This window comes from Corvus moneduloides, chromosome 1, assembly GCF_009650955.1.
Source record: "Corvus moneduloides isolate bCorMon1 chromosome 1, bCorMon1.pri, whole genome shotgun sequence".
Lineage (NCBI taxonomy): Eukaryota > Metazoa > Chordata > Aves > Passeriformes > Corvidae > Corvus > Corvus moneduloides.
In genome coordinates, this window is record NC_045476.1 from 71484044 (window position 1) to 71511105 (window position 27062).

At 41.7% G+C, this 27062-nt stretch overlaps 1 protein-coding gene across 7 annotated transcripts in view; it reads right to left on the reverse strand.

The window, feature by feature from the left end:
* Nucleotides 1–27062, reverse strand: part of HIVEP1 (HIVEP zinc finger 1) — a 128748-nt gene that overhangs the window by 27190 nt on the left and 74496 nt on the right. For all 7 annotated transcript variants that reach the window (XM_032115390.1, XM_032115352.1, XM_032115379.1 and 4 more), the window contains one exon: nt 6035–11997. In XM_032115390.1, the coding sequence (XP_031971281.1) occupies nt 6035–11997 (5963 nt within the window). The remainder of the gene's footprint in view (nt 1–6034; nt 11998–27062) is intronic.

Below are 27062 nucleotides of genomic sequence, written 5' to 3' on the forward strand. Positions count from 1 at the left end.
GCTAAATCTATACAGAGATGATGGCCCTGTAGGAAACCAGGAACGCTTTGAGCCTGCAGTAGGACATGCCATTTCCTTGTTCTGGGAAGGGGAAGGTGATGCTTTTTAGCTCACAAATAGCCTTCAGAGAAAGATGTGTACAATCAGACCGAAGTGCTTCCTGAACACCAGCAGCTGGACCAGCCTGCCTGCTGACCCAAGACACAGCAATGCCTCATGGCTGGCAGGAGCTGCCTTCCCATGGCACAGCAGAGAGGAGCAGGGTGGGAATGAGGGGTACCTAGAGAGGTTATTAACAGGTAACATTTCTGAGTGCTAATATTTTTAAGGAACTGCAGATGTTTTGCTCTGGAGACTGACTGTTCCCAATTTTGTGAGGTTATTAACAGGGGTTCCAGAACTATTCCAAAGCAAGACTCCACACTTAAATTCCTACTGCCAGACCAAATGACAAGAAAAAGCATACAGTTGTCTAACAGAACAAGATTATATTTCTTCATTTTCCCTGATTATTAGTCAAGGAACTTTTTTTTGTTTGTTTTAAGGAGGATGAGTTCCCCCAACATTTGCCAATTAAAATCTACTCCTTCCAAGTCTAGGAGATCTATAAAATGGGCAACAATGAAGGAATGATCCAATTAGCCAGCAATTATTACTGCTATATTTATAAACTGCTCTACCCACATAGCTGGCACGTTTACCTCATTTGCTCATATTGATAAGTGAATAAAATGATGAGAGAAAAAAGAAGTCTGGCCTTATGTTTTTCACTCATTATAAAATTTAATGCTGTAAGCTTGTGAATTCTTGGCAAGAGGAGTGACTTCACTGGCTGGCTTAAAATGACTGATCAGTTATGCTGGGTGTTACATACATTGAAGGGTGACATCATTCTGGCACCCGGCCCTTGCCCATTGTCCTTCATGCAGCCTCAGACACCGCCTTCGTTTCTAATTCCCACATGATAAGGAATTAACAGAGATCAGAGGAAAAGCATCTTCCTATTCAATTGAAATCCCCAGGAACCTGCACATGCACAAGCACTACCCCAACCCGTACGCCCTCATACGGCCCTCTGGATTGATTCGGGCTGCATTTTCAAATGCCTGAGCATTTCTACCAAAGCACGCACGACAACTCTGCCTGTGTGTAGGAAGAAAGAAATTTCACCCTGCATTTTTTAACAGCAGTCATACAAGGTGAAAAGAGATGATGTTCTGGATGAGAAATATCAGAAGTGAAGCCTGCTCCAATAATCGCAACTGAGCTATTCTGCAGTTTCTCTACACTACTTGGCACATGAACTGCTTTTGTTTCCACTGCAAACAAAGAATAACAAGGTGACATTTGTAGTTTAACAGGAAGAGAGCTGTGAAAAATACAGAATACACACAATAAACCAAAACCACATAAATATTTCCAGCAGCTGAAATAATGCAATCTTTAAGTGCCTGATCTTTCAATCCTATATACTAATTATTTTTTTTCCAGATTTAATTTTCAATAGTGAAAAGACAAAGGAAAAAGAAAGATTTCAGAAGTATTAGACCCACATTGTTATCCAAACTATGATGAAACTGTTATAATAAGTTGTATATTCACAAAAGCACTCAGAATGCAAAAACTACCACAAAACCAAATACCTCTGATGCTCCCACTACCCTTTTTGTTTTTAAACACGTGTTTATGTACAGACGTAAGACAGCCCAACTTAGGACTTAAAATTGTTTACCTCCTCTGCTGTACTTTAGTTTACTGGTTATTTGCTACTTTAGGAAATTATTTCAGTGCCTTGGACATGCAAAATACTGATATCAGAGTAACAGAAACACTGAGTTTCTGTCACAGAAATCTAGAAAAATGCTCACTGATAATAAAAAAACCAGTCTGTTTAGCTTTTTCTGAAAATTTTCACATTGATGATGAAGATGACTTGGGCCCTCTGTACATTTTAAAGAGTGGCTGGTCTCTAAGGAGCACAGGTTTTTTGTGTGGAAACCCTTTAATATACCTCACTTGAAATCCCCCCAAGCCCCACATGAACTGGTGGAAAGGGCAGAAAAACAGCAGTGCTGTAATATGTTCCTCTCTATGATTACTTCTGCCTTCCATTTCTAACACAGTCTTGTCTCTCTACTCCCATAGAGACAAGGACCATGATTCATTTCTACTTTACTCATTTCGCTCCAATTTAACTCCACTGTCCTCAATTACTGGTATAAAATGGAGAAAAAATTGCTCTTAGGGCTGCCCAGAGACCGGAGTTCAATAGATACTTCTGGTATTTTACAACATCCTTTGGAAAAAAAAACATGCTTGCAGCCTGAATCATCAAAGTTATAAACTTCAGATTAGAATATTCATTAAACATTTTTCCCACTGGCACACAGCGACTTGGGAAAAATGTTTTTAATATCTTTAAACTTTTACTAGTTTACACATAAAAATCTTCTGAATTTAACTGCTTTCCAGTGGTGAGCTGGACTGTTGTGGCACATCATCCAAGAAAGGAAAGCCTTCCACAGTTAGGAGAAACTTTCCATTCTTCAGCCTATCCTTGCTCAAAAACCATCACCCTGGAATATTGCACAAACGACTGATTCACTTCAGGGAGAAGAGCCAAGATCAATGTGGAGGCTTGAGAAAGAACTCCTGATATAACACCAGTGAATTCAAGCGAGGAAAACAGGTGAAAATAATAATAAATGGAATAAAATAAAAAGAGCAGGGAGACAAAATAAGGCTTTTCCACGCAGGTGAAACCTCCTGTTACATTTTAACATGCTGCACTCATTCCAGGAGCTTCTTTCACAATAACATTTTGTGGTTTGTTTTCTGAATCACTGGAACATGGCAACTTCACCTATTGCCTCTGAGCAGTGAATTGTGAAGAGCAAACAAAGTCCCAGGGTTCCTTTTTGTTTGCATTTTGTCCACGTGTATCTTCCCTTCCCATGGCACCTATTGTTGAAAGAACTGCCTTTTTTTGTGACAGTGATTAGTAGCGGTTATGCAGCAGCACGAGGTGTCAGTAAACATGGTTTAGTTCTGGGGGCAAACCCAGAACAGTTCAGCAAGTTGCTTTATCTCGGTGAGAAGATCAGCAGTTACAGCCCCATGAGCAGAATACACCAAATGACTCTGGAAAGGGCTACAGCTGTGAGAGAAGGTGAGACATAACAGTACTGCAATTTTATTATTATTTGTAAATTGGATTGTAGTAGCACTTAAAGCTCTCTGTCAGGTCAGGGTTAAAACGTGCAAACCACTTGAGCAAACACAACCCCCAAGACCTGCAATCTAAACCATGGCTCCCCAAGGAACTCAGGACCCTGCCAAGCTTCTAAGCAGGAAATCAACCACATTTTTTTTAGAATTATTTGCTATTTTCTTTGTTGGCTTTGTTTGTGCTGGGTTTTTTGGTTGTTTTTTTTCTTAATGGAATATTAATTTCCAAAATGATCTCCAATGTTTTCCATCCTCAGTCTCCAACAAAAAAAGCCCGGTGGAATTATTGGGCCTGAGCAGAGGAATTTCAGGTTTTGGGTTTTTTTTAAGCATGGCTCCTGTGAGGAAGTTTCCGAGTTGGCATCAGCTACTCCATTACCAGGTCTAACTGGAGACTGCTAATACAGAGGTATATTGTAACAGCAGCAGCAGCAGCATTCTGGAAAGCAGCTGAAATCCTGCTGCCTAAATCATTAGAAGGGAAAGCAGACAAACTCTGGAAGTATTAGACAGAAATACCTATCAGGTCTTTGAAATTTTTAACTTCTGCCATGGTACACCTTGCTTATACAATCTGAGGTGCCAATTAAACTTTGGTTCTTTTTTTGCTGCACTTTCTTCCTTAGTAATGGCTCTGAGCAAAGCCTGTAAATCAGCTCAAGCAGAGCTTAAGAACTCTTCATTTCCATCATGCTCATGTGCTTCATTCAAAACTTCAGCAAGAAAGACTGAAGAAAGATTAGTAACTGTGTTTCTTTTGCGGCAGAAGCACTGTAAATGTACCTGACAGCTGCCTATTACAGAATTTAAGCACTCCTGGAGTGTTTTAAAAGGCTGCTGTCAAAATATTTTTTTTAAATATTATTATCCATTATTTGTATTCAAAACAGAATTTGTTTGTAGAGAAAATCTGTTTCTCAAGAGTCATGCAATTGCTTTGCTATCACAGAATTTTTTCTGATAGACTGTTCTTTAAAAATAAAACAAACATGACTCAATGACACAAGGATGTGAGACTTGCCTTAGAAAGACTTGCTCAACTACATACAATGAAAAAAGCTAAACATTTGTTTCCGTTTTCTTTTCTTTTTCTTTTTTAATTTAGCACTATTTAAGTGCAACATCTCATGAAATGTATGAGGAAGAAGGCTGAAATAAAAAAGGTAGTAAGAGTTTAAGCCAAGGCAGCACACTAGCATGGAACCAACCATTCAATTCGGCTACAGCACTAAAACAGAATCAGCAGCCTGTATGCATTTTCTGCATGAAACATTATGGATAACGTTTTGAATTCCAGTATAAATGTTAGCAAGTCTCCCAGAGATTTCAGGAGGACCAGGTTTAACTCCACTGCCCTTTTGGCCTTAAAGGTTTCAGCACACCTTCACAACTCACCCTGTAATTCTGAAACTACCTCTTCCTATCACACAGTTTCTCTTCCTATTGCTTTTCTCCCCACTGACAATGTTATATCTTAGCAAAACATTTAGCAGACACAAAAACATTCCAGGGTGATCTCTGACAGCAGCAGTTTCTGTCCCTCAACACCCACACAAATAGGGGTCTTTTCCCAAGGCTGTGGCATGTCTCCTCTAGAGTGACTGCTGCCCTATGGACCCCGAATTCCAATGTCTGTGACGTTTTGCTGATGGCAGTAGCACAAGTTACAGTCGCTTTTAGCCCCGTGCCAAACCATTTCCACACCCTGAAGGATCATGGAGAAAGGGAGGTCTGGGCTAATGCCCTGTTTTTGCCAGCTCCAATGTGTTTGACATGGCATTTGCAGCACAGAGGAAGGACAAGTGTGAAACTGTGCTGCACGCTTCAGAGAGCTTTACAACTTCAGTAGATGGGACAATAAAACCCACTACTGGGTCTATTACAGAGACACAGACACCTGCTGCCATAATGCGGGGCTAACAGCCACCTTCACCCACACACACAGGCATTTCAATCACTAAGGAACATCAAATCCAGTCCAAACCAGAACAGCTTTGGTCCTGTCCATAAGAAAACTGTCCAGCAAGTAAAGTCCTGATCACATCTGTGCAGCCCTGAGACAGCTAAGGAAGTAACAAGAGACTATTTTGCTCTGCCACTCTGGGCTCTGGAATGATGTGATTTTTCACATGGGTCACAACCTTTGCCTGGACTACATTCCTCAGCACAAGACTTAATGTTACCTTTGGAGCCATACCAATCCAAGAAGTTGTCAGTGGTTTTACGGCAGTGGCAGTTTTGTTTAAAATGTCTCTATTTTTGTCATTATTTCACACCACTGATTAACCTAGGTGGGAGAAAGGGAAATGGCATACTGTTCCTCTCAGAATTAGATGATCAGCGATGGTGAAAACTGTTTTCATGGTGTATCCATGGACACCTGTTCAAGCTGAGCACTCTTTTATAAGCACAAAATACCTGCTGACTTTTAAGGCACAATATGCAATTATGATCTTAAATTAATTTAAGTTAAAAGTGTTTTAAAAACTATTTTATCAGACTTATTTTGTTTTACCCTTTGCAAGGCAAAAAAATAGCCAAACACATTTCTGCCACAATAAACACTCAGTACACAGGTTTAAACCCAGGAACTAATTTCCATAAAAAATGGATAAATCCTTATGTACAGGTTTCTTAATTGAATTACTTAAGATCTTTTTAGCAGTTTGATCCAGCATAATTAGAATAAATAAGCATATATATGGTATGTCTCAGGCATATTACATTCTCTAAAATATGAAGCAGCATAATTTCCAAAGCAAATCCTCTGTAAATGATCAGCATACATCAAACATAGCATAAGTACCTTGGTCAAGCTGTTCTTCCACTTGCTTGAATAGACCAATACATCAGATCTGGGGTGTGTAGTTCTTGCCAGAGTATACAGTGGTTTTTCAACTTTTTGTTTGGAATTGAGGAGGGAGAGAGCTACCTTTGTTGACAAGCCGAGTGGATTTGGGTTATTGGGACTAATGGTCCATGTAGAATAGGCAGAGATTTTTTGATCATTTTGCAGCAGATGCAACGGTTTTCTCTTCATGAGGTAACACCAGGTGAAATTCGTTGTGGTCTTGAGGCTTGGAAACGACAATCTCTGCATTTCTCCTGCATTCATCACAGCCAGTGTTGCTACAGGCTTTGCTTGGCCCGGGCTGCTGATGTGGTTGCTCTCATTACTGTTACTTGGGGACCTTCTCTCTTGGCTGCTGCTTACAGCCTTGAGAAGAGAACTCTGGCTATTGACTGGAGACAATTCAGAAGGTTTCCTAACTACAAACACCGGTGACGTGGAAGACTTAAGGTCTTCAGATTCTGGTGACTTCTTTAGGGTTTCTGAAACCCCAGTGTCAGATGATTGATGGTCAGGAAGATCTGAAGTACTGGCCTTGCTGCTTTTTTCATTCTGTGTTACATCATCAGGATCCAAGAGGTGATTTTCAAGAGGCTCTGTGGTGCAAACCTGTCTTACCAGAACTGGTTTCTTTTGCTTACTAGTAGGGTCATTAGATCTAATGTTCAGTGAATGCGATGGTCTAGCATCTGTCATACAAGCAGCTCCACTCTCATCTTTAACACGTTTTTGCTGTTTTTCCATGGCAATATCTAAACTGTTTGCTGGGGAAAGCATTCGTTTACTTGAAGCTGTAACTTCTGGTTGAGGGAAGAGTCCGCTAACTGGCACTTTCTGAATGATATTCGAAGAACTTGACAAAGGTGAGTTTCTGGTTCCACTTTCTGGTGGTGAATTTTCAAATTCAAACGAATTTGGCAAAGTCCTCTGATGATCTTTGTGAGATTTTGGCAGCTGAGTTTTGCCTTCAAGAGTTGGCACTGTCCCAACATTTGTTTTGCAGATGGACTGATTTCCCTGATCCTGGGTCACTAAAATGTGAGGCAGGGGTGTAACAGTTGCGAAGCCATAGGATGGCATACTGCTCTGAATACGGACGGGAACCACAAAAGGAGGAATCTGATGTATCTGACTGCTGCAGTTATTAGGAACAATTTGCTTTAGAGGAGGCACAGAGTATGGATTAGATGTGTCCAAGAGCTTTGTCTGCACTTCAAAGGAGGATGCATTCTGGTCCACTACAACTTGACTTGGACCAGTCTGAGTTGATAAAGTATTTTTCAGCAATTTAGAAGAGTAAGGTTGACCTATATGTAATGTTTTAACTTGAAGTTGATACTTTGGAGCAAAACAGTCCTTTTTTTCATCAGGATGACAAGAAAGCGAGTTTGCTTGCTTGCTTGCTTTGCTTGCTTGCTCTCCTTGGGCTGATGTTTTAGTAGATGGCTGGGAAGGCTGATGAGTCAAGGATGGCTGGCCTTGATTATTCAACATGTGATCTAAAGGCTGTTGAGCTGAAGACAGGCTAACAGGATTACAATTCTGAATTGCTGAATGAGGCCTGGAGTTAGCCTGTGAATGCTGAGTATTTGAAGGAAACTCCACCAAGGATTTGCCAGAGGTCTGCAGCCTGTGCAATGGCACTGTGGGCACATCCGTGGCATGAGCTGCCTGCAATGAAGAAGTCGATTTCACTTGAGGCTGTTGATTTTCTGGAGCAATATTTAAAGATATTTGTCTTATAAAAGGCCCCCTCCTCCTTTCTAGCAGAGGCACGTGTCCAGCAGCTCCATTTGCAGATGATACTTTTGGAGTGGCTACCTCTATGAGTGGGACAGGTTTTGATGGAGACATGCTTCCACAGTCAAAAGACTTACTCCTGTAGTCCACAACCTCCATCGAGGGCTGTGTGCAGCTGATTTGCTCTGAGGCAGCACGTCTCATTTCCCGGTAATGAGGTCCAGGGACTGCCAGTGCGTGTGAACCAGCAGGAATCATGAGGAATTCTGATGACTTACTAACAGGCTCTGCTTTGGAAGGGTTCTCAGCCTTCAAAGTTTCATCTTTATCAAGTGAAGTTGAGAAACTGGAGGCATGAGACAAGCTACTCTCCCGACTTAGGCTTCTGGAAAGTGTGGAGTCAATGCTTGATTCAGCAGATGAATGTTCCATTTCAGCCAAGCGAATTCTCTTCTTCTTTGGTGGAAGCTTTTCTGTTGGCAATTTTGACAGCGTTTCACTGCGTTGTGGCCAGTTAAACCTTTCTGTCTTTTCTGGGTCGCTGCATGGGTTTTCTTGGTCTCTGTCTGGTTCTTCTGTGACCAGTATTTCAGGAACCTGGATGTTATGCTGGCGAACAAGTCTTGATGGCTGAGGTGGCACACTTCTCTCATTAGAAACTAATTGGCTTTCCTGAACTTCCCCTCTAGGCGGTTCTGATGACAAGGGTTGGTGATGCTGGGGAGTGCTCAGATGAGAGTGTCTGTCTTCTTGGATTACAACTGTATTCAAAGAGCGGTGCTTTGCAGCCTTGTTGGGCTCTTGAGAAGAAACTGGTGATACTCTTTCGAATGACTCTGATTTCTCAAATGAGCTGTTTCTGCTCAGTGAATTGGTGTGCTGTATTACTGAAATGCCAGTCCCTTGCCTTTTCAACTCCACCTTTTCTTGCACAGCTGAACTTGCCTGCTTTTCAATGAGTGGAGCCATCTTTGGCTCAGTAGTCTGATCTGTGCCACGAGCCACAAGCTGAATTTGGGAATTCTGAAGCAGAAGTTTGCTTGGTTGTTGTGATCCTACCACAGTTGTTGCACTGTGTTTTGACAGACTGGAAGAATTTGCTGGCTTGCTTTGGCCTTCTGTGTTCTTTGATGGTATGCTTGTATCATTTTGCTGTGGGTCATCATCATCACCAACACTTTTCATTTTCCTTCTTTTCCTTATCTGGGGTGTCTGCTCCCAGACACCAGTTGATGTTGTGACTCTGTAGTGTAGAATTTGAGGCTGTGTACTGTTTGGAGCAGTTTTGTGCTCGGGCTCTCGGACTGCTGCTTTAGTTTTAGGTCCATGCAACTCTGAACAATAAAATTTCTTATGATTTTCAAAATTTTCCAGTTTTCTATATCTGTTCCTGCAGGTTTCACATTCAAACATTGTTCCTCGCACCTGAGGGGACTTCTTTGTTTTTTCTAAATTCGATCCCTGTGCCAGGGATTTGCTCCTTTGCAATAAGGATTCATTTGATAAATTACACCCCAGATAACTTTCTTCTACAGATCTCACTGGTCCAAAACCTTGGCTTTCACCAGTAGAAGAATCTTCTATTGCTGCCTGTCTAACCAGGGTCCGAGGATGTCCGCTTTGGTTCAGTGGAGTAGCAGGTCCTGACACAAAAACGTCATCGTATAAAGAGCCAATTTTATCATCAAATGACTGGCTTCCTCGAAGGGGATGAGAGGGAGGTATTACATTAGGAGGTACTGCTGAGTAACTGGTGGTAGGCATGGAATTACTTCGTGTTATAGGTAAACAGTCGAGGGATGGTACAGAAAGAAGAAAAACTTGCTTTGATTTCTCAGTGGGTGTGAAAGGAGACTTTGGTATATCAGAGCTTGAGCTAGTTCTTCTTCCCATAGGCTTTAAATCAAACTGGAAAGAATCCTTAAATATGTAGGATTTTGGTGAATCTATGCTTCCTCTTCTTGAAAGAGATGTTCTTCTTGGTTTCACACTATCTAACTGTTTGTCATCCACAACAGCTTCATTATCAGAAATTAACTTTGAGATACGCTCCTCAAGAGTTTTTGTTGCCAAGGGAGGTCGCATTTGGCCAGAGAGAATAAGATTTTTTTCAGCACAAACAGTTTGTACCACCGATGCTACCACGCCACTTGCTCGTGGTACACAGGGAAGATTTTTATTTGGATCTTTCTCAGACGTCAACAATCCTCTTACAAAAGGAGCTGGAGGGCTCATTGTTTGATCGGCACTTTCAGAACGAGAGAAATAACCGGAATCAGTACTACCCAAACTTCTAGGGCTCAAAAGACATTTTCCTTGCTGATCTTGAGAACCATCAGTTGCCTGTTGTCTCTGGAGCTGAGCATGCACTGGTCCTCCTGTAGAACCTGGCTGTTCCTCTAACAGGCCTGCCTCTACTTTCTGATGCTGCTTTATGTCATTCTCCTTGAATGCGGCTGTATGTGTTAAATTTGACTGAAGAGTTGTGACTTTAGAATCTCCTTTTCTCTGTGCAGCAGCAAGCTCAGGTGCTGGCTCTGTCACTTTTGGGCTATCGGCCCTCAATGGAGAAACATTTACAGGATGAACTACTACTTTTGGTAAAGCTGCCCTTACTTGAGGTTCTGCATCATGTAACGAAGAGTCACCTTGTATACAGTCTGGGCTGCTTAATGGAATAGGGCTTCCTTTCTGCAATGTTTCTGCACTTGAAATGACTTTCACTAATTGTGCAGGTTCCAGCTCTTGATCATCTTGTCTTTCATCTGCAGTGCCTTCATCTTCACTTTCACCACTTTCTTCCACATCTGAATGAATGCTAAGTGCTTTATCTGAGTCATGAGATAAGAAGAGGCCACCTGAATCTGGTTGTGGGACAAGTCCAAGTTTGACAGTATGTGCATGAGATTTTTTGTGCTTGTAGAGATTGCTTTTGGTTTTAAATGAAAACCCACACGTCACACAAGGATACGGTCGCTCTCCAGTATGGGATCGGATGTGCTTTTGGAGGACACTGGGCTTGGCACAGGCCCGATTGCAATACTCACAGACGTATTTCCCTAGCTTTTTAGGCTTCTGGTCTTTCAAGAGGCTACATATTTGTTCTACACCATGGTTTACAACTGATGCTATCTGGGCTGAATTATACATGGGACCTATAGACAAGTGTGTTGAACTCGATGTGTTAATTGACAATGGTGAAGATGAACTAGCTACTAAGGGGTTTTGAGAAAAAACCTGAGTTACAGTGGAAGATGAGGTGTGAACGACAGACGAAGTTACTGCTATGCTGTAGATCTTCTGGAGCTTGGGGTTTTCTTGACTCTGCTGTTGCACCAGAGACCTAGTTAAACTTGGACACATAACAACCTGGTGATTTTGCTGACTGGTTTTAGTAATAAGGTCTTGTGAATGAGAAACTGATTGGCCTTGTGCTTGTCCAGTTTTGGCCGTTGTTGCTACATGCACATTATTCAGTGTACATGGGTAATAGTGAGGTCCAGCTGCAAACTCCTGCTGTGACAAAGCAGACTGATTTTGGACACTTATTGTATTGGACGTGAGACTAGAAGAGGTGCTTACAGTTTTATTTGGTCTCAGTTTCTCTATTTGCATCCCATAAGGGGGGCACTCTTGTGCTAAGGTGTTCAGTTCAGGCTCCATAGCTTTTAGTAAGACATCGAATGCAGTACGAGTACATGGGGATGATGTACTGCAATCAACAAAATTAATACATTCATTACTGTCAGTCTTTGTATTACTTGATGAGGAGTTTGAGGGAGGCTTCCTCTCTGCTGAGTTCAGTTGGTTTGCATCAGTATCCCCCGCTGCCTGTTTACACAAATCTAAGGATTGATGTGTCAATGAAAGCTTTGTCTGCATTGATGTCTCAGATTTGGTTGTTTCAACACTTATCTCACCACTAAGTGCTCCCCCATTTTGTTTGGTACATTGATTTCCATTTTGCACGGGCAGGTGACCCTGTGCCGTGGCATGTTCAGAGGCATCCGGAAGAGCTTTCAGCGGTGAAGGGTCTACATTTTGCTTAACCTTGGCTTCAGCAGGGCTTCTCAAAGGCGATTTTGGTATTTTTTTAAGATGGTTTTCAGACACAATCTTTTTTCTTTTCACACCCTTAATTGTATCTTGGGTTCCTCTAGTACCAGCATCTGTGATTTCTGTTAAAACACAAAGAGAATAAAAAAGAATATTCAAACTGGATAATGCAGTATATTTTTTATTTATACCATTTTACCATCTCTAAGTTTCAACAGTAAGCCCTGGGGCAACAGGACTGTCCGTCTCTCCAGCCTCCAACATTTTCTTTTAACAGTAAATGTATCTTAGAGCAGATCGATCTTGTTTTCATCTAAAATGAGCAATGCTTTCTAACTGATGCTTGAAGACATTATAAAAGTAATTCACTATAGGAAAAGCTTCAAAGGAAATGTAAGAAAAGGAAGGCTACTGAAGGAATATTTTAGCAACTCCTTTTCAGATAAGTAAAAGAAGCCTCTCTCTTGCACTAGTTTAAGAATTCAAATCATTACAGGAGGCAAATGAAGAAGCAAGACACATATGTCATGTTTGTCACTTTTTCCATCTATATGTTCCTGTAGTCAAGGAATGAACACAACTTCCTCATGGTTATATTTGTAAGTAGATTTATCATGGAAATGGCACAACCACCCACACCATCTGTCAAATACTGTATTTCAGAGCTCCAATTACTGAATTTCAATAGCATTTCAGATGAGCAACTACTGTGGATGAATAAAATCGGTCACACTTAAATGACTTTATATTTGTGCATCATGAAACAAAATAAACTAAATTTGAATTATTTCATTACTAGCTACACTTGTTGCTGATTTTAAGCAGATATGCATGCAGAGTTTCAGGGGGGCAGGGAACAGCAAACGAATTGGAGCATTATTCAGCAGAATAATTTTGTAGCAAGCACTTATACTTGTAGACAGTCCGATTCCATCTATAACAAAAAACACATATAGACCGAATTTCAGTGTTGATACAACAGAAGCTTTTTTTTCAGTGGATACCCAAGTTACACACCTTTGTCTACCTCAAATGTATGATAATCTATCAGTTAATTTTTTTTTTTTTTTTTACTTCTATCCTAACATAGACACAGTCATAGCCACTGCCTCAGCTAGCATCACTGGTAGCACAGAGGAAGCGAAATATTAAATGGAGGTAAATTGATTTTTTTAAGCATTAACAATTCCTTCATCAGGCTGTTAGTGAAACCCCTACTCGTCTGACTGCCATTATTAAAAGCAAAGGAGGAATCTGATGTGAGTGGAGGGCTGATTGCTCTTGGAAGGTTCAGACACACATATTTTGGGAAGCCACACTGAGTAACCCCACGCAGTTTTTCCAGCACGGGTAACTCAGGAAGAGAGGTTTATGTGCACTTCTAGGTAAAGAACAGCCTCAAGACCATGTATAAAGGGATGAAACTCTCACATTCAACTTCACAAGGAGGCAAGTGGAGAAAGCTCAGACTTCCCAGTACTCATCAACCCTATGGCCCCTTGGAGTGGCACAGGGACTGTCCTCTTGCAGAAACACCACCTGGATTCCATTCTGTGGTGGGAGGAAAGCCAGTGCATCGTGTGCATCTGCCAAGACATACTGTAGCTGACGAATCCAGAGTGAAATTCCTGCTCCATGTAGAGGAAATCCAGGCAATGACTAAAGCTTGACTAGCAGAAGAGAATGCAAAGTGACCAGTAGGGGAAAAAAAGCAAAGACATTACGTTTTCTCCATGCCACAGCACAACCCAGCTGGGATGCGTGCTAATGCCAGATACTTGGAATTCCAAAATCTAATTTCTGCCTCAACGCCAACTTAACTATACACATATATTCAGTTAGGGTGAATGGATATTCAGATTACCCTGCAAACAGAAAGATTAAAGACTACACATCACACAATGTGCTGGTTTTGGCTGGGGTAGAGTTAACTTTCTTTACAGTGGCTAGAATGGGAATTATGGAGTCTCGGCTGCTGGCTGGGGTGAAACCACAGCACACATAATTCATTGCAAATGTGGAAGAACCTGACCCATTCCTCTCCCAGCCGTATTAGAGAAACCTTACCTATGAAGAGTAAGAGTCTGTTTTGTCACATTCAGCAGTCCCATAAAAGAGATGCTTGAATCCCTTGCCAGAACTACCGGCTCCAAATCCTAGTTCTGGTAACGTTGTGCTCCTCTTGGACATCCAGAAAGAAATTTCTGTGGTAATTGTTCACTTAACCTTTAAGTGAACTTTGGATTTATTGCTGTATCATCAAAACCTATTCCTATTAGGCTGGATTTAACATATTCAAAGCTGAGCAGTCTTCCATCACAATGTTTTGTACTTTCCATTGCTTCACAGTTTAATAGTGACTTACACTAATAGGTTACCATTGATAATACTAACGGTGAATTCTTTACAATTCATAGTCTACTGCAACTGCTTTTTCTTCAATAACAACAAAAACCCGTTTTACACAAATCAAAGAGAAAATAGCAAGGTAATTATACACAAGCGTGCTTTTAGCCATGGCTTGGTGATCTCTCTGAAACATGGCCACGTTAATTGAGCATAAGTGATTTGGTTCCTTTTATGCACACACTGTAGCTTTCATGCTGTCACAATCACGGCTCCACACCGATCATACTGCCAGTGTTTGTAGCAGGGTGCTAGGGGAAGAGCTGGGCACATTACAGAGCTAGGAAAGTAAGAGTGCCATGAATTGCAAACATCCAAGCAAACGCACACACAAAAGACTAAGGTGTTTCATACTGCAGCAACTGAACAATCAAATGAAGTGGTGCTTCCTGTTATCTCGGAATATTCAAAGCTACTGTTTCTGGGTTTCAACCATGCAGTGCCAAAGAACAAGGATACTCAACCTACACCATGTACTGGTGAACTGGAAACCAACACAGCTGACAGATATAATGTGGCCTACGAAAGCCTTAAAGGAAGTAAAAATGCATCTCTATCAACCAAGCAGTTAAAAAGATTAATTCACTATGATTAACAAGATCAGAATTTTCCATGATCTCTTTACTGCTTTACTTTTTAAAATGCTGTTCAACACATGCCAAAGCATAAAAAATGTTTGGGAAGTTAAAAAGAAAAGAAAAAAGAACAAACAAAGGCAAGTTATACATTGCATACATATAGAAATAGTATTTTTTTCCAGTCTTCACGATCGCTAATTGTGCTGCTTCTAGACCAATAAAATTCCACTCTACAGAAATAATGAGAACTAATTTCTTATTTGTCTTTCTGCTGCTACATGTTTTGTGATCCCAGAGATGCAGTCACAGAATTGCTTTAGTGTACCTGTCTATAAAATCTTGTAAAATGCACTTTCTTGACAATGGCTTTACATGGCTTAAAAATTGTTTAAGTCCTTTGTTCTACCCTACTCCTGGATAATTTAGAAATCCTTATTATTATTCTTAATGGAAATATTCACCTAATGTTTGCTAACAACCAAATTTCTGGCATATCCGGAGGAAAAATGGAACTACCGACAACTTTGCTTCACTTTGTCACTCTTTTTGTACAAGCCTTTGCTTTGTATTCTCAGTTTATGTTGAAGATATTCCACTGCACATTTCTTAATCTACAGCTACATGATTGCACGAAGGTCAACTGCATCAATATTTCTAGAGGCATCAACAAAAACGGCAGAAAGCCTCAGTCCCCAAATGCTAAACACTCCTCTGCCTTGCAACTTTCAGGAGTGTGATGATTTGCCAGGGCTGTCAGTGTACCCACATCCACAAACTGACACTGAACAAAAAGAACACAAAAACATCCTCATGTGGAGAAAAAATATGAAGTTGATCTGCTTTTCTTTCTCTCCCTGCCACTCCATGTGCTCTGCTCACTCCCTCTGCAATCATCCAGCCATTCTCATCATTCAGTGGTAATTCCCCTTTTCCTCTGGTGGTGAAGTGGTACTGTTGAGAACTGCTGTCACCTCAATCAGATGTCTAAAAAGAATCTTTCTCATAAGCTGTATTACATCAAATAGGATTAAGTTACCCAGGCTAGGAGAAGAGGGGACAATGCCACTGTGCTCAGTACCTCGCTTTTCACATCCCAGGGACACCAGAGCATCTCTTTCGTGCTTTGTCTAGTTGGCTTTGTTCTGCCTGCTCTCAAGATTCTCCACTTAATTCTTTTGCTTTGGCATGAATTCTGGACTCAAAACATGACAAGAAAAAGCTGATGTTTCTAAACAGGACTTTGTTCACTGACAAATTCTCTGATGCACTTTGCTCTATGCACAGGAGATAGAACAAAAGAACACAGGTGTGATGGTGTAGATAGCAAGCTGCAGAGTAACTCACGCAGCAAATAAGAGAAGTTATAAGTGATCTGATTTTTTCTTCCAAAGCACTTACTGGTGAACCAGACAGTGTCTTGACAAAATTATCTCAATGGTTTTGTTTAAGTAACTTCCAGAACTGCCTGTCTCAAAGCCTACATGTTATTATAACACCCACTCTCTTTCTCTCCCTTCTAATAGAGCTACAGGCTTGCACTTGAAGAAAAGAGAGTAAGAGGGAACCGAGGAAGGGCTCCACTCCCTTCTCCCTCAGTGCCACCCTGTGAACATGGTGCAAGCAACCACTATCTATCCCTGCAGTCCAGTGAGCAGCATAATTTTAATCTCATGCACTCACTTTATGTTATAGAATCTAAAAAATCACTGTTGGCTCCCATACAAAGACCGAACTTTCAAACCCAAGTGCCTGATCTTTAGCTCTTAATCTGTACTTCGGCTCCCAGGACACTGCAAGTAAGACCAAGTCTCTTCTGAAAGTCTTCAACTACTAATTGATGTCTTAAATGAACGGCTAAGAGGTTACTCTGACACCTGACAACGCTAGTGATCCGAAGATGGAAGGGGTCTCAAAAGAGAGACGCTCTTACTAAGGATCTTATTCTGATTTAAGCTAAGCTTTATATACCGTTTAATTTTGATTTCACCAAAACTATCAAAAGCAACCATGAATCACCTCACTGGGTCTCTTTCCATGAATAAATAAAGAAAATAATTATGAAATAATGGAATAAGTCTTGCTGGCAAACATAAGGCCACCAGAACTCACACTAAAATGCGGCAAGGAATAAATAAATGTTCATTTTTTAATAAATTACTTTTTAGCTTCATACTGCTTCCTACATGTTAGTACAGCCATAAATATTTTTCCTAGAATTACATTTTTTCCCAAACAACAAAACCTTGATTACATAACCAACCCACACAACTATGAAAACGTTCACAGCCAAGAAGTCAACGCAAAGGTTTGAACAAGATTAACACAAGTGCCATGCTTGATTTTAAGTTCAAATAGAATAGGATTTTAAAGCAAATCACCAACAATTTTAACAGTCTTATTTCAGCTGCCTAATTTCAGACTTTTTGAAGTGGCCAGAGGGTGGTCACTCCCTGTTTCAGAGGTCAGGAGGCAAGCCACAAAACTTGGGGCACTCCAAGTCAGCAGTGGTATTTGAAAACACCTGTCAGCAAGATTAATGCATGTTTACATACTTTTATTACTAAGAACACCAGTCTAGACATATCTAGAGCAGACCCTTAAAAACACTAGATCTGTATGCAAAGCACATTTTGACATGGATCAGTTAAAAAGTAGGGAGGAGCTTTGACAATCAAAGGCTAAAGCATTATGACAGGGATTGGATCAAGCATTCATCTGTGTCAACATTCATCCTTTTGTTCGTACCAGCAAACAGTAGATGATTCCACAGGGCATGAGTAAGGTGAGTACGGCTTCAGATTTCAGATTGCCTGTAAGCACATGATTATTTTTCTTGGTGTTTTTAACAGATGGTAGTAAGCTCTGAGTTGATACGTGCCTCTCATCCTCTCACCATCCTCCACTGTGAAGAATCTGACTCTGTTGCAGTGCTAGGTTTGGTTTAGCAAGCTGCAGCTTTCCCAGAGGGCACAGCTGGGCTGTTTAGGGCAGGGCAGACATTCTGCCCTCCCATAGTCCTTTTGGACTTCCCTGAGCTCCAACTCTGGCTAGCTGTCAGCTCAGCAACACAGTGACGGCAAAGGAGGAGAGAAGGGTCTCTCCATTGCGAACCTTTATTGTTTCACGTTGCGCCGCAAGTTCCCAGAGGCAGTGAGACCTCGTGATCCGGGCGCAGGGGGCTTTTGTCAGATCGCAGGGGCGGTACATGGGCGGAGTTGGGGTACAGGAACCAATAGGGAGAACCGGAGGGAATGGCCAGGGCTAGGGGCAGGGGAAAGCGGGGGGAACAGTATGGGTTAAGAGAAGCATTGGGTAAACAGATGACCACACCTTCACATTTCACATTAAATTGAAAAGGGAAGGGCATAACTTTTATGCAACAGAAAAAAAATGGTAAAACAATGCAAAATAGTTCAATTTAAAATGATGAGGCGGCTGTTTGGTGTTGACTTTGGAGATCGGTGCCGGCTGAGTTCTCACACAGCAGCTGCTCTTGTAGCTTATTCGCGTTCTGTATTCTGCTGGGTCTGCTAGGATGGCATCCTTTTGGTTGCTACTCACTCGCTTTCGGTCTAGGTGGCGTGGCGGACGGGGAAGGGGGCTGCTGCGCCGCTGTTCCCACGCCGTGCGGCGCGGAGCCGCAGCTCCGCACCGATACCCTCGGGGCGGGCCGGCCCGCACGGTCCCGGGGCCGGGCCCGCGGCTGCTCCCCGGCTCAGCCACCGCTCTCGCGCCGATACTACTCCATGATAACCCCCTCCAAAACCACCTCTTCTCAAGCCTGAATGAGCCCTGGTCCCTCATCTTCTCCTCAGAGGACAAATGCTCCTGCCCTGATGGTTGTGGTGCCTCAACACTTGAACTCACTCCAGGTTTCTATTGTTCCTCCTGCACTGTGGGAAGTAGGGTGCTGGTGGTGTAAGTGGAGTATCTAAAAGTGTTCTAAGGATTGCTGAGTAGAGGCACACAATTCCTTCCCCTGATATGGTCATGCTTTCATCCACACAGCCCAGGATGCTGTGGTCTCCCTTGCAGCCAGGCATGCTGCTAGTGGGTGCCCAGCTTGCTTCCCACCGCACCCCCAGGGCCTTTCCATGGAGCTGCTCCCTGGCCTGTCAGGCCCCAGCCTGGGGCTCCTCCTGCCTGGGTGCAGGGCTTTGCATTTGTACCTGCAGAACTACTCTTCTGGTTGTCCACCTAGCCAGACCTTACCAACCTCACCGGGATACAGCAACACAGTGGGAAACAGTGTCCCCTTGTTCCCAAGTCTATAATAGAAGCCATTTTATCATAGTTATCACAGCTTGCATTGATTTCCATTGTTATGAGACTGGAATAGATAAAGCAGAATGTCTGCAAAGTACTTTTGCTCACATTCATACCCAAGACACTGTTTACATGCTTCCACAGGTCTTCATCTTATTAATTCATCACTATCAGAATACACACCAATGACGCATTCTCTCACTACACCAGGAACAGCATCCCCAGGAATCCTGCTTTTCTGTCGTTCTTTTCGCTTAATTCCTTTTCCTATTTGCGACTTCCACCATGAAACAAATCCCACCACCAAATTCTGTTCACATTTCATCTTACTAATGGCAAAACTAACAGGCACCTCAATAAAACCAATGCAATATAAAAACATTCTGTTCATATGGAATTTTGGGGTTTTCAGCTAAAGACATTCCAAGAAATACCCATATTGCTGGCTACCAAAAGTAAGGAATAGCTAAGAACTGGCAAATATTATTTAATAATGTTTAGTACAAATGGTAAAGTTTAAACTACACAATCTACTGTTTCCACTGATTCTACATTAACAGGAGTGAATTGTGTGGAGGTATGTTACCTATAAAGGTTAACACTGAGGAAAGGAAGAAGTATTTCTTGGCTTTGAATAATGTTTCCCTGAAATAATAGGCCTGCCTGTACTTAAAACTAGTGTTGCAAAGTGGGGAGAATAATGTCCTGGACTGACCGAAGCTACAGTGAAGAGATACAGATATGATCCAGTAATTAATTCAAACCATAAAAGGTTCCTCCCTAAGAAACAGGAACACACATAACCTTGTAAGTGAAATACAGCAACTGACAGGTTTAAAGGTTGCAGCCACAAAAGTGTCCTCTGGGCTAGTCCTCACACATGGTGAAATACCAGGGCACCCTTGCGAGGGCAGAACGGATTAGCTTTATAAATTGTGCAATAACATTTTAGCATAAGGAGAGGGAGACACCTTTGCCCCCAGGCACAGGGCTTGGACTTACCAGGAAGCTCTCCCATGATACAGTTTCATCTCAGACAGGAGAGCCTGCCAACCCTTGTTTGGCTTGGGACAGGTACAGAGTAAATGATAAGCTGCAGTCTGGGGCTGTCTTGTGGGTGGCACGTTTCCAAGTCATGGCAACTCACATCAAGACAACCTTGACTTCTGATGTAAGGACATAACTGCCCTATGCCAACAAAAGAAATACCTTCTTTAGAACAGTTTGATCTTATTTTGTGCATCTAGCAACTTGACTTGAGAGAAGAAAGTAACAACCAGCAGATTTTTAGCCATAAAATCAGCATGCTTGATGAGGAAGACCATGAAGATCAAACAGTAATAAACATCTGACGACTGAGGTAACACGAGAGCCTCAACCGAGAAATTCCAAGGTCCATATGCAAACAGGAATCTAATGCAACACTTCAGCACATCTGAAAATCTCTGACCAAAGTAAAATAGGATTTTTTTCCCCCCAAAAAGAATTAATTTCCTGCCTAGCATGAAACACATTAAATGAAACACAACATTTGATACTGATCAAGATTTCCCACCATTATGGTGTAAGAAACCAGCAGAGGCTAAACCACTGTGAAGTTTCACAGGACTTGACATTGAAAGACAGAGGAAAGGCAACGCAAAACCAGCAGACAATGACCACACAGGCCATGGTTAATGCCTAACTACACACATGAAATGGCAATGTATGAAAATTCAGCAAGGGCATATACTACAGCATTTTAAACATCCTGGAAAAAAAATTAAAAATATTTACCATATTAAGTAGCCCTATGGCATTTATGTACTGGCTCTGCATTACAGCCCCTTAACAGCTCTATATTCCTACCTACACAGAACCCTTCATATAATCTGAGAAAAGTAATCACATCTTAAGCGCTGTTAAGATAAAGCACATTGACTGTGAGTAAGTGGAGAGACAATGTTATGATAACTCACATCACCAGCAATCCCAGCCTGAGAAGTTCTTCCTTGCTGGGCACTCCGAAGACAAGCAAAAAAGACAGGATGCCTCCAAAAGGCAAATTAATGAGCTCCCAGTCAAAGCCAAAGCAGAAACCAGTTCCACCTAATTATCCATGTAAAAATAAAAGCTGCTTAAATATAAATAATTAAAGAAAGTACACTGCCAGAAATTAACTAAAATAGCTCAGGGAAATTTTCCTTGAGTGTCAGGCAATGTTGTCAACTGTTTCACAACTGAAGTACCTGTTTGTAATTTACGGATGTCCAGTTGTTACTGGAAAGTTAGGATTTTGCTAGGAAATCATTAGAACAGCTTCCACCTCTAACACCACTGATGAAGAAAGGCCATGAAAAAAGAATGATAGACAGGCTCATGAAACAGCAGCCAGTTTAAGGGTTTTCAGCAGAGAGCAACTGCTGCATGGTCAGATGAGACACTGAATACAAAATACCCAAACATGAGTCTGGGGAAAAAAACAGAAATGAAAGGAACAAGATGTTAACTAAACCATCCTTGCACATAATGATGTTCAAACAGAACAAGCTCCTTAGTCACATTCTCTGCATTTCTTTAACATAATCTTCCGTTTGAAAAGCAGGGATCAAATGGAGCAATTTCCATACTGCCTGTAGCAACTCACTAGGAATGAAGAGTAGGAAAGAGCTCACACCTAACAACCTCACTATTTAAAGACAGAGAAAGGAATAGGAGGCTTGGCAAAGAGAGTAGGAAAAGTCCCACACAGCAGGTCTTTCTTTTGGGACTAAATGGTGCTGAGAACACAACAAAAGTAGAGTAAGTTCATTTGATGGAAATCTAGACATGAGGAATGTCCTAATCGAGGAATATCCAGACTGTAGGTCTGTCATGCTGGAGGTAGGAATGACAATCTCCCCCAGGATAGGTTTGCTTCAGCATCAGTGGGAGGTCCCCAGTGCTGAGACCTCCGAGCTACTCAGAGCTCTGTCCTCCCCCCAGCCTCACCTGCTCTTTTCCACAGATGTGCACAGTCTCTCTTTTTGCCCTCTCACACATCCATACATTCAAGGAGATTCCTAGGAAAGGCTCCATCCAGGTCAGTGCATAAGCATACAGTTACCAGAGAGTGGTACACTATATCCAACTCATCATTCATCATCCATCTTTACATTATATTTTCCCTTCTGAAGCAGACCAAAGGAAACTAACAACTCCCTGAGCTAAAGGAGTATCAGGAAGGTATGAAAAAAATCACCCATTACTCATATGCAAGGCAGACTACAAGGAAGCTAACAAGTAAAAAACCTTGCGTTTCCACAACTGGCTTGCTCCCAGCTCACATCAGCTAAAATTAGCACCCTATTGAATTTACTACGCGCGCGTGCGTAGGTATGCTCTCAAATTAGCCAGTTTGTTAGCTCAGCATCCTCCCACCACAAAAATGAGCTTGTTCTGGCCTCAGATTTTATAAAGTTGCAAGAAATCCTTCTATTCATTAAAGCAGGACCAAGCTCAAAATGTTACCGTGTCTGAAAACACAGCTACTGATTTAACAATGTACTGTACAGTGGATTTGGAATAGATACTTTCCATTTACTATGAGAAACATGCTTTTCCAATGATTGTTTTATAATGTTAATTTGTAAAATGTCCCTTTGAAAATTATACTTGCAGGTTGGAATCTCTTTTGCTGAACTGTCACTACGAAAATTTGCCATACTTGTCAGGAAAAGTCAAAATACTATTACTTTAATATCCCATTAATGTTTTAACCAAGTTCTCATAATAGCTCCAAAGGATGAAATGTTCAATTTAAAACTGTAAATCTGTTTGTCTGCCTGTCAAAACAACACCAGCTCTTGCTATGTCTAGCACCAGCAGCGGATTTACCGAGCAGATTTCAGCTGCTAGTAGTCTAAACTAAATGTACTAACCAAAGAAAATTAAAATAGAAATAACAGACACAGACATTGACTGACAATGCAGGAGGTTTACAGGAGCCAGAAAACTTCCCTGAGTTAAGCCCATATTCTAACGTTGTCTCTCAGAGCATAGAACACATAAACATCTCCATTTTTATGAGTTTGCCCCCACTGGCAAAGTGGGGACATTAAAATGTACTTAACTGGTGAAGACAAGAGCAATGAAAAATGAGGTTAAATGATATCAGAGACTATTTCTGTTCTCACAGAAGTCAGGAGAGTTTTCTCACTGTCCTTTGTGGGTATAAACCTCTGCATTGAATGTGCCTCAAGACAGAAAGGACCTTTCAAGTTGTCACTGTTGTTATTAGCAGCACACAATGTTCCTTCAGTGTGAAAACATCAGAGATTTTAAGAATAGATGTGACTTTATGAAAACGTGAGATCTTGTATGACATGAGCTATAGACACAAATAGTTCCTGCATTAGGCCAATTGTGGCTGTCTGAGCTGATGTAAATATTTTAGGAAGATACTTCAGTCTTGAATTAAAGCTTTATAGATCGACACACAGAGAACAATTTAAATAAACTACCTCTCAGACAGATGTATTGACATATTTAAATGTAGATACAAACACTTGATGAAATCAGAGATCAGGAAAGTGCACAAGTGAATTGCATGAAATCTCACTGCTAAGTGGTAGCTTTGAACACTTCAAAAGTAAAAGGAAGGTAGTTCTTGTGTATGTAAAAAAAAATAAAAAGCAAGCTAATCCTCTCATCAGCATTAAGTAACAACACGACATTACTGTAACTTGCCATTTTTGAAGATTATATGCTTCCATTTAGAACGACTGTATTTCTAGCCCATATGGTTGCTGAAGATAAGGATGAAAAGATGAAAAGAATAAAATGAAACTTTGGATCTTGGTTATGTACCTTGCCCAAAAAGTAAGCCAGTTTCCCACAGATACAAAATGGAAAGAAAATGTTTTGGACTAATGATAGTACATGGGTACCACACAGCAGCAAAGAATCCAGAGAGCTCCTGTGCCTGCAAATCTCCTGGAAAAATACAGGGAAACATCTGTGGAGGACGACATCACACTAAGCTAGTAAATCAAAACATGTAAATTGTTGAGCACCACATTTCCAGATTTTTCTTTGGTATCTCCCCTTCTCATTCCACTTCCTATTTCCCCCAAGTGAAAGAATACACTGTTGACTGCAGCTGTCTGGCTGTGTTCAACGCCAGTTTGGATGAGCCTTTGAGCAACCTAGTCTAGTGAAAGGTGTTCCTGCCCACGGCAAAGGGGTTGGAAGAAGCTGGAACTAGATAATTTTTAAGGTCCCTTTCCAATCCAAACCATTATATGATTCTGTGATAGCCTAGAAAGCAGGGCACATCACCAGCATGCAGTGCTCCCACCTGCTTTTTTGGAGAGGTGTAGTGGCAGAAAGCAGGAATGGGAGTGCCTATGAGGAGGGGAGAGGAGGGAAGGGACCTGGCTGCTCCTTTGGAGCCAGATGGTGGGCTGGTGAGAGTCGTCTGTAAGCTGGGACATGACAACATGAAAACAGCATCGATCTTTAAGGTAAGACATATGCAATGCTTTGTTTATCTAAGCAGAATCCTGGTATATTTATAATAATTTATTTCAAACTCCCTCTATAATTTTGTCAACAACATGCATTCATTTAACAAGAGGAATGACAAAGCAGGGAGGGTTTGGAAGAACTCTGAAGATACAAAATATGTCTACCATGAATCTGCAGCAGAACTTACATTTGTGAACTAAAGTCTCATGCTCACTTTTATAAAGACAAACCTCCTCACTCAAATCTCAGCGCTGTTCTTTTACTAGAAAAATAATATTCCTGTTAAAAAAACAGCAGATGGGCAAACAAGGTTAAGGGCATTTAATTTTGATTGCCTCTCCTCCATGCCAACACATTGCTTTGAAGGGACTGCAAGTGTGGGAGGGGAACATATGTGCATGTGGATTGTGCATCTCAGAGAGTATTTGCTGGGGAACGCAATCTCTCCTTTCTTTTCTCTTTCTATGCACGACAGCTCAAAGGTCCGCTCACTCCAGGGGTGGTTCCACATAGCTATACTGGGACTGAAGGAAGCAAGTGGAAAGTCATGTTCTGCATGCAAAGAGTGACTACAGAGCCACTCCACCAAACACTGCTTCAACCTTTAGGCTTCAGAGACAGATCAGCACCCACTGAAAATTATGATGGAGACTTCAGGCAGCTCCATGACAGAGGCTGGAAATAAAGGTGTACTTCAACAGCACCCCAGAAGTTGCTTGGACCTTGCTGGAGTGCAAACCAGGGCTTTGAATGGTTCTGTCGAGGTGGTTTCTCAGTGACCACTGACAGAACCTGCAGCCATTTGAACAATGACTGATCAAGTCAAGCAAAACTCTCGAACCTGCCAACAATGTTTCTGTATCTCAAGATAAACGCGAAGAGGCTCTACTAATATCAAAGCATAAGACTCTGGAAAGAGAGCTGATCTGGGTGAAATTCTGATACTGTCTTAGGGACAAACCCGTGGCACCTCTGGAAGATATCAAGACAGGTCTGCCACAACTGGCCTCTGGAATAAGTGAGAGCAACTTAGAAATTCATCTTCACAGACTAAAAATTGAAGAGCTATGCTGAGAATCTGGAACTGATGACACAGAAGAATAAACAGCTTAGTATTCAAATTCCTGCATCTCCAGATGAAGGCAAGAAACTGAAAAAGCTCTTTAAGGAATGTGGAAAGGATGGAGTGAGAAACTACAGCAACTTGACTGATAGGCATATTACAGACTCAAATAGGTGCTAAATGGACCTTCGCACAGACCCTTTAACTCAAGTGGGTATTCCAAAATGAGTACTCACTATCAGAACTGGCAAACTGCAAGGGACCAACATAAGCATGGATCTGAAACTTAAATAACAGCTTATTCCTTTCTGCTGTTTATGGCATTGCCTTTTCTGGGGGTGAAACTAGGTGTGCTACAACAAAAAGAGCCACCAGAACATGGAGCCTCCTGGTCCATGCTGTGGAGCACAGACCTTGAAGGAAAGGTGATGTTCAAGATATAACTATTCCCATGCTTTGTCTGAATAAAGTCAGCTGCAGTTGTTGAGGTAGCATGTAATACAAAGCCTCAAATCCATGAGAGAAAAAACAGGTTTTTCCTTGAAGCCAGACAGAGAGATACCTTTCTGGGAAGAAATGAGGAGAAGAGACTGGCAGAGGCCTGCATGCCCTTAAGAAGGTCTGGAAGTATAAGTTCAGGATTGATTTGTTATCCTGTAAACAGCCTGCAGAGACAATCAGTAACCTGTTCAAAATTTTACCTATTGAAGAAATAGGTACAAACAGTACACCCATCTCCCTCTTTCCTACATGTGCTCATTTTGGCTGGGATAGAGCTAATTTTGTTTAGAGAGTCTTGTATGGGGTTGTGTTTTTGATTTGTGCTGAACACAGGGTTGGTAACTCAGGGATGTTTTCATTACTGCTGAGCAGGGCTTGCACAGTGTCAAGGTCTCTTCTGCTCCTCACACCCCCCCCCCCCAGCGAGTGGGCTGGGGGGGCACAAGGCGTTGGGAGGTGACACAGCCAGGACAGCCGACCCCAGCTGACCCAAGGGATATTCCAGACCATATGCTCAGCATATAAAGCTGGGGGAAGAAGAGGGAAGGGAGGGGGACATTAGGAATGATGTCATTTGTCACTGTTACATGTGATGGAACTCTGCTTTCCTGGAGATGGAAGAACACCTGCCTGCTGATAGGAAGTGGTGAATGAGTTTTTAGTTTTGCTTTGCTTGAGTGCTTTATCTGTTAAACTGTCTTTATCTCCATCCAGCTTTCTCAGTTATACTCTTGTGATTCTCTCCCCCATCCCACTGTGGTGGAGTGAGTGAGCAGCTGTGTGGGGCTTAGTTGCCAGCTGGGGTTAAACCTTGACAAGGCAGAAAGTCAAAAAATTGATCAAACATGGGCAGCAGCTTATTCAGAGGGATGAATTCACACCTGAC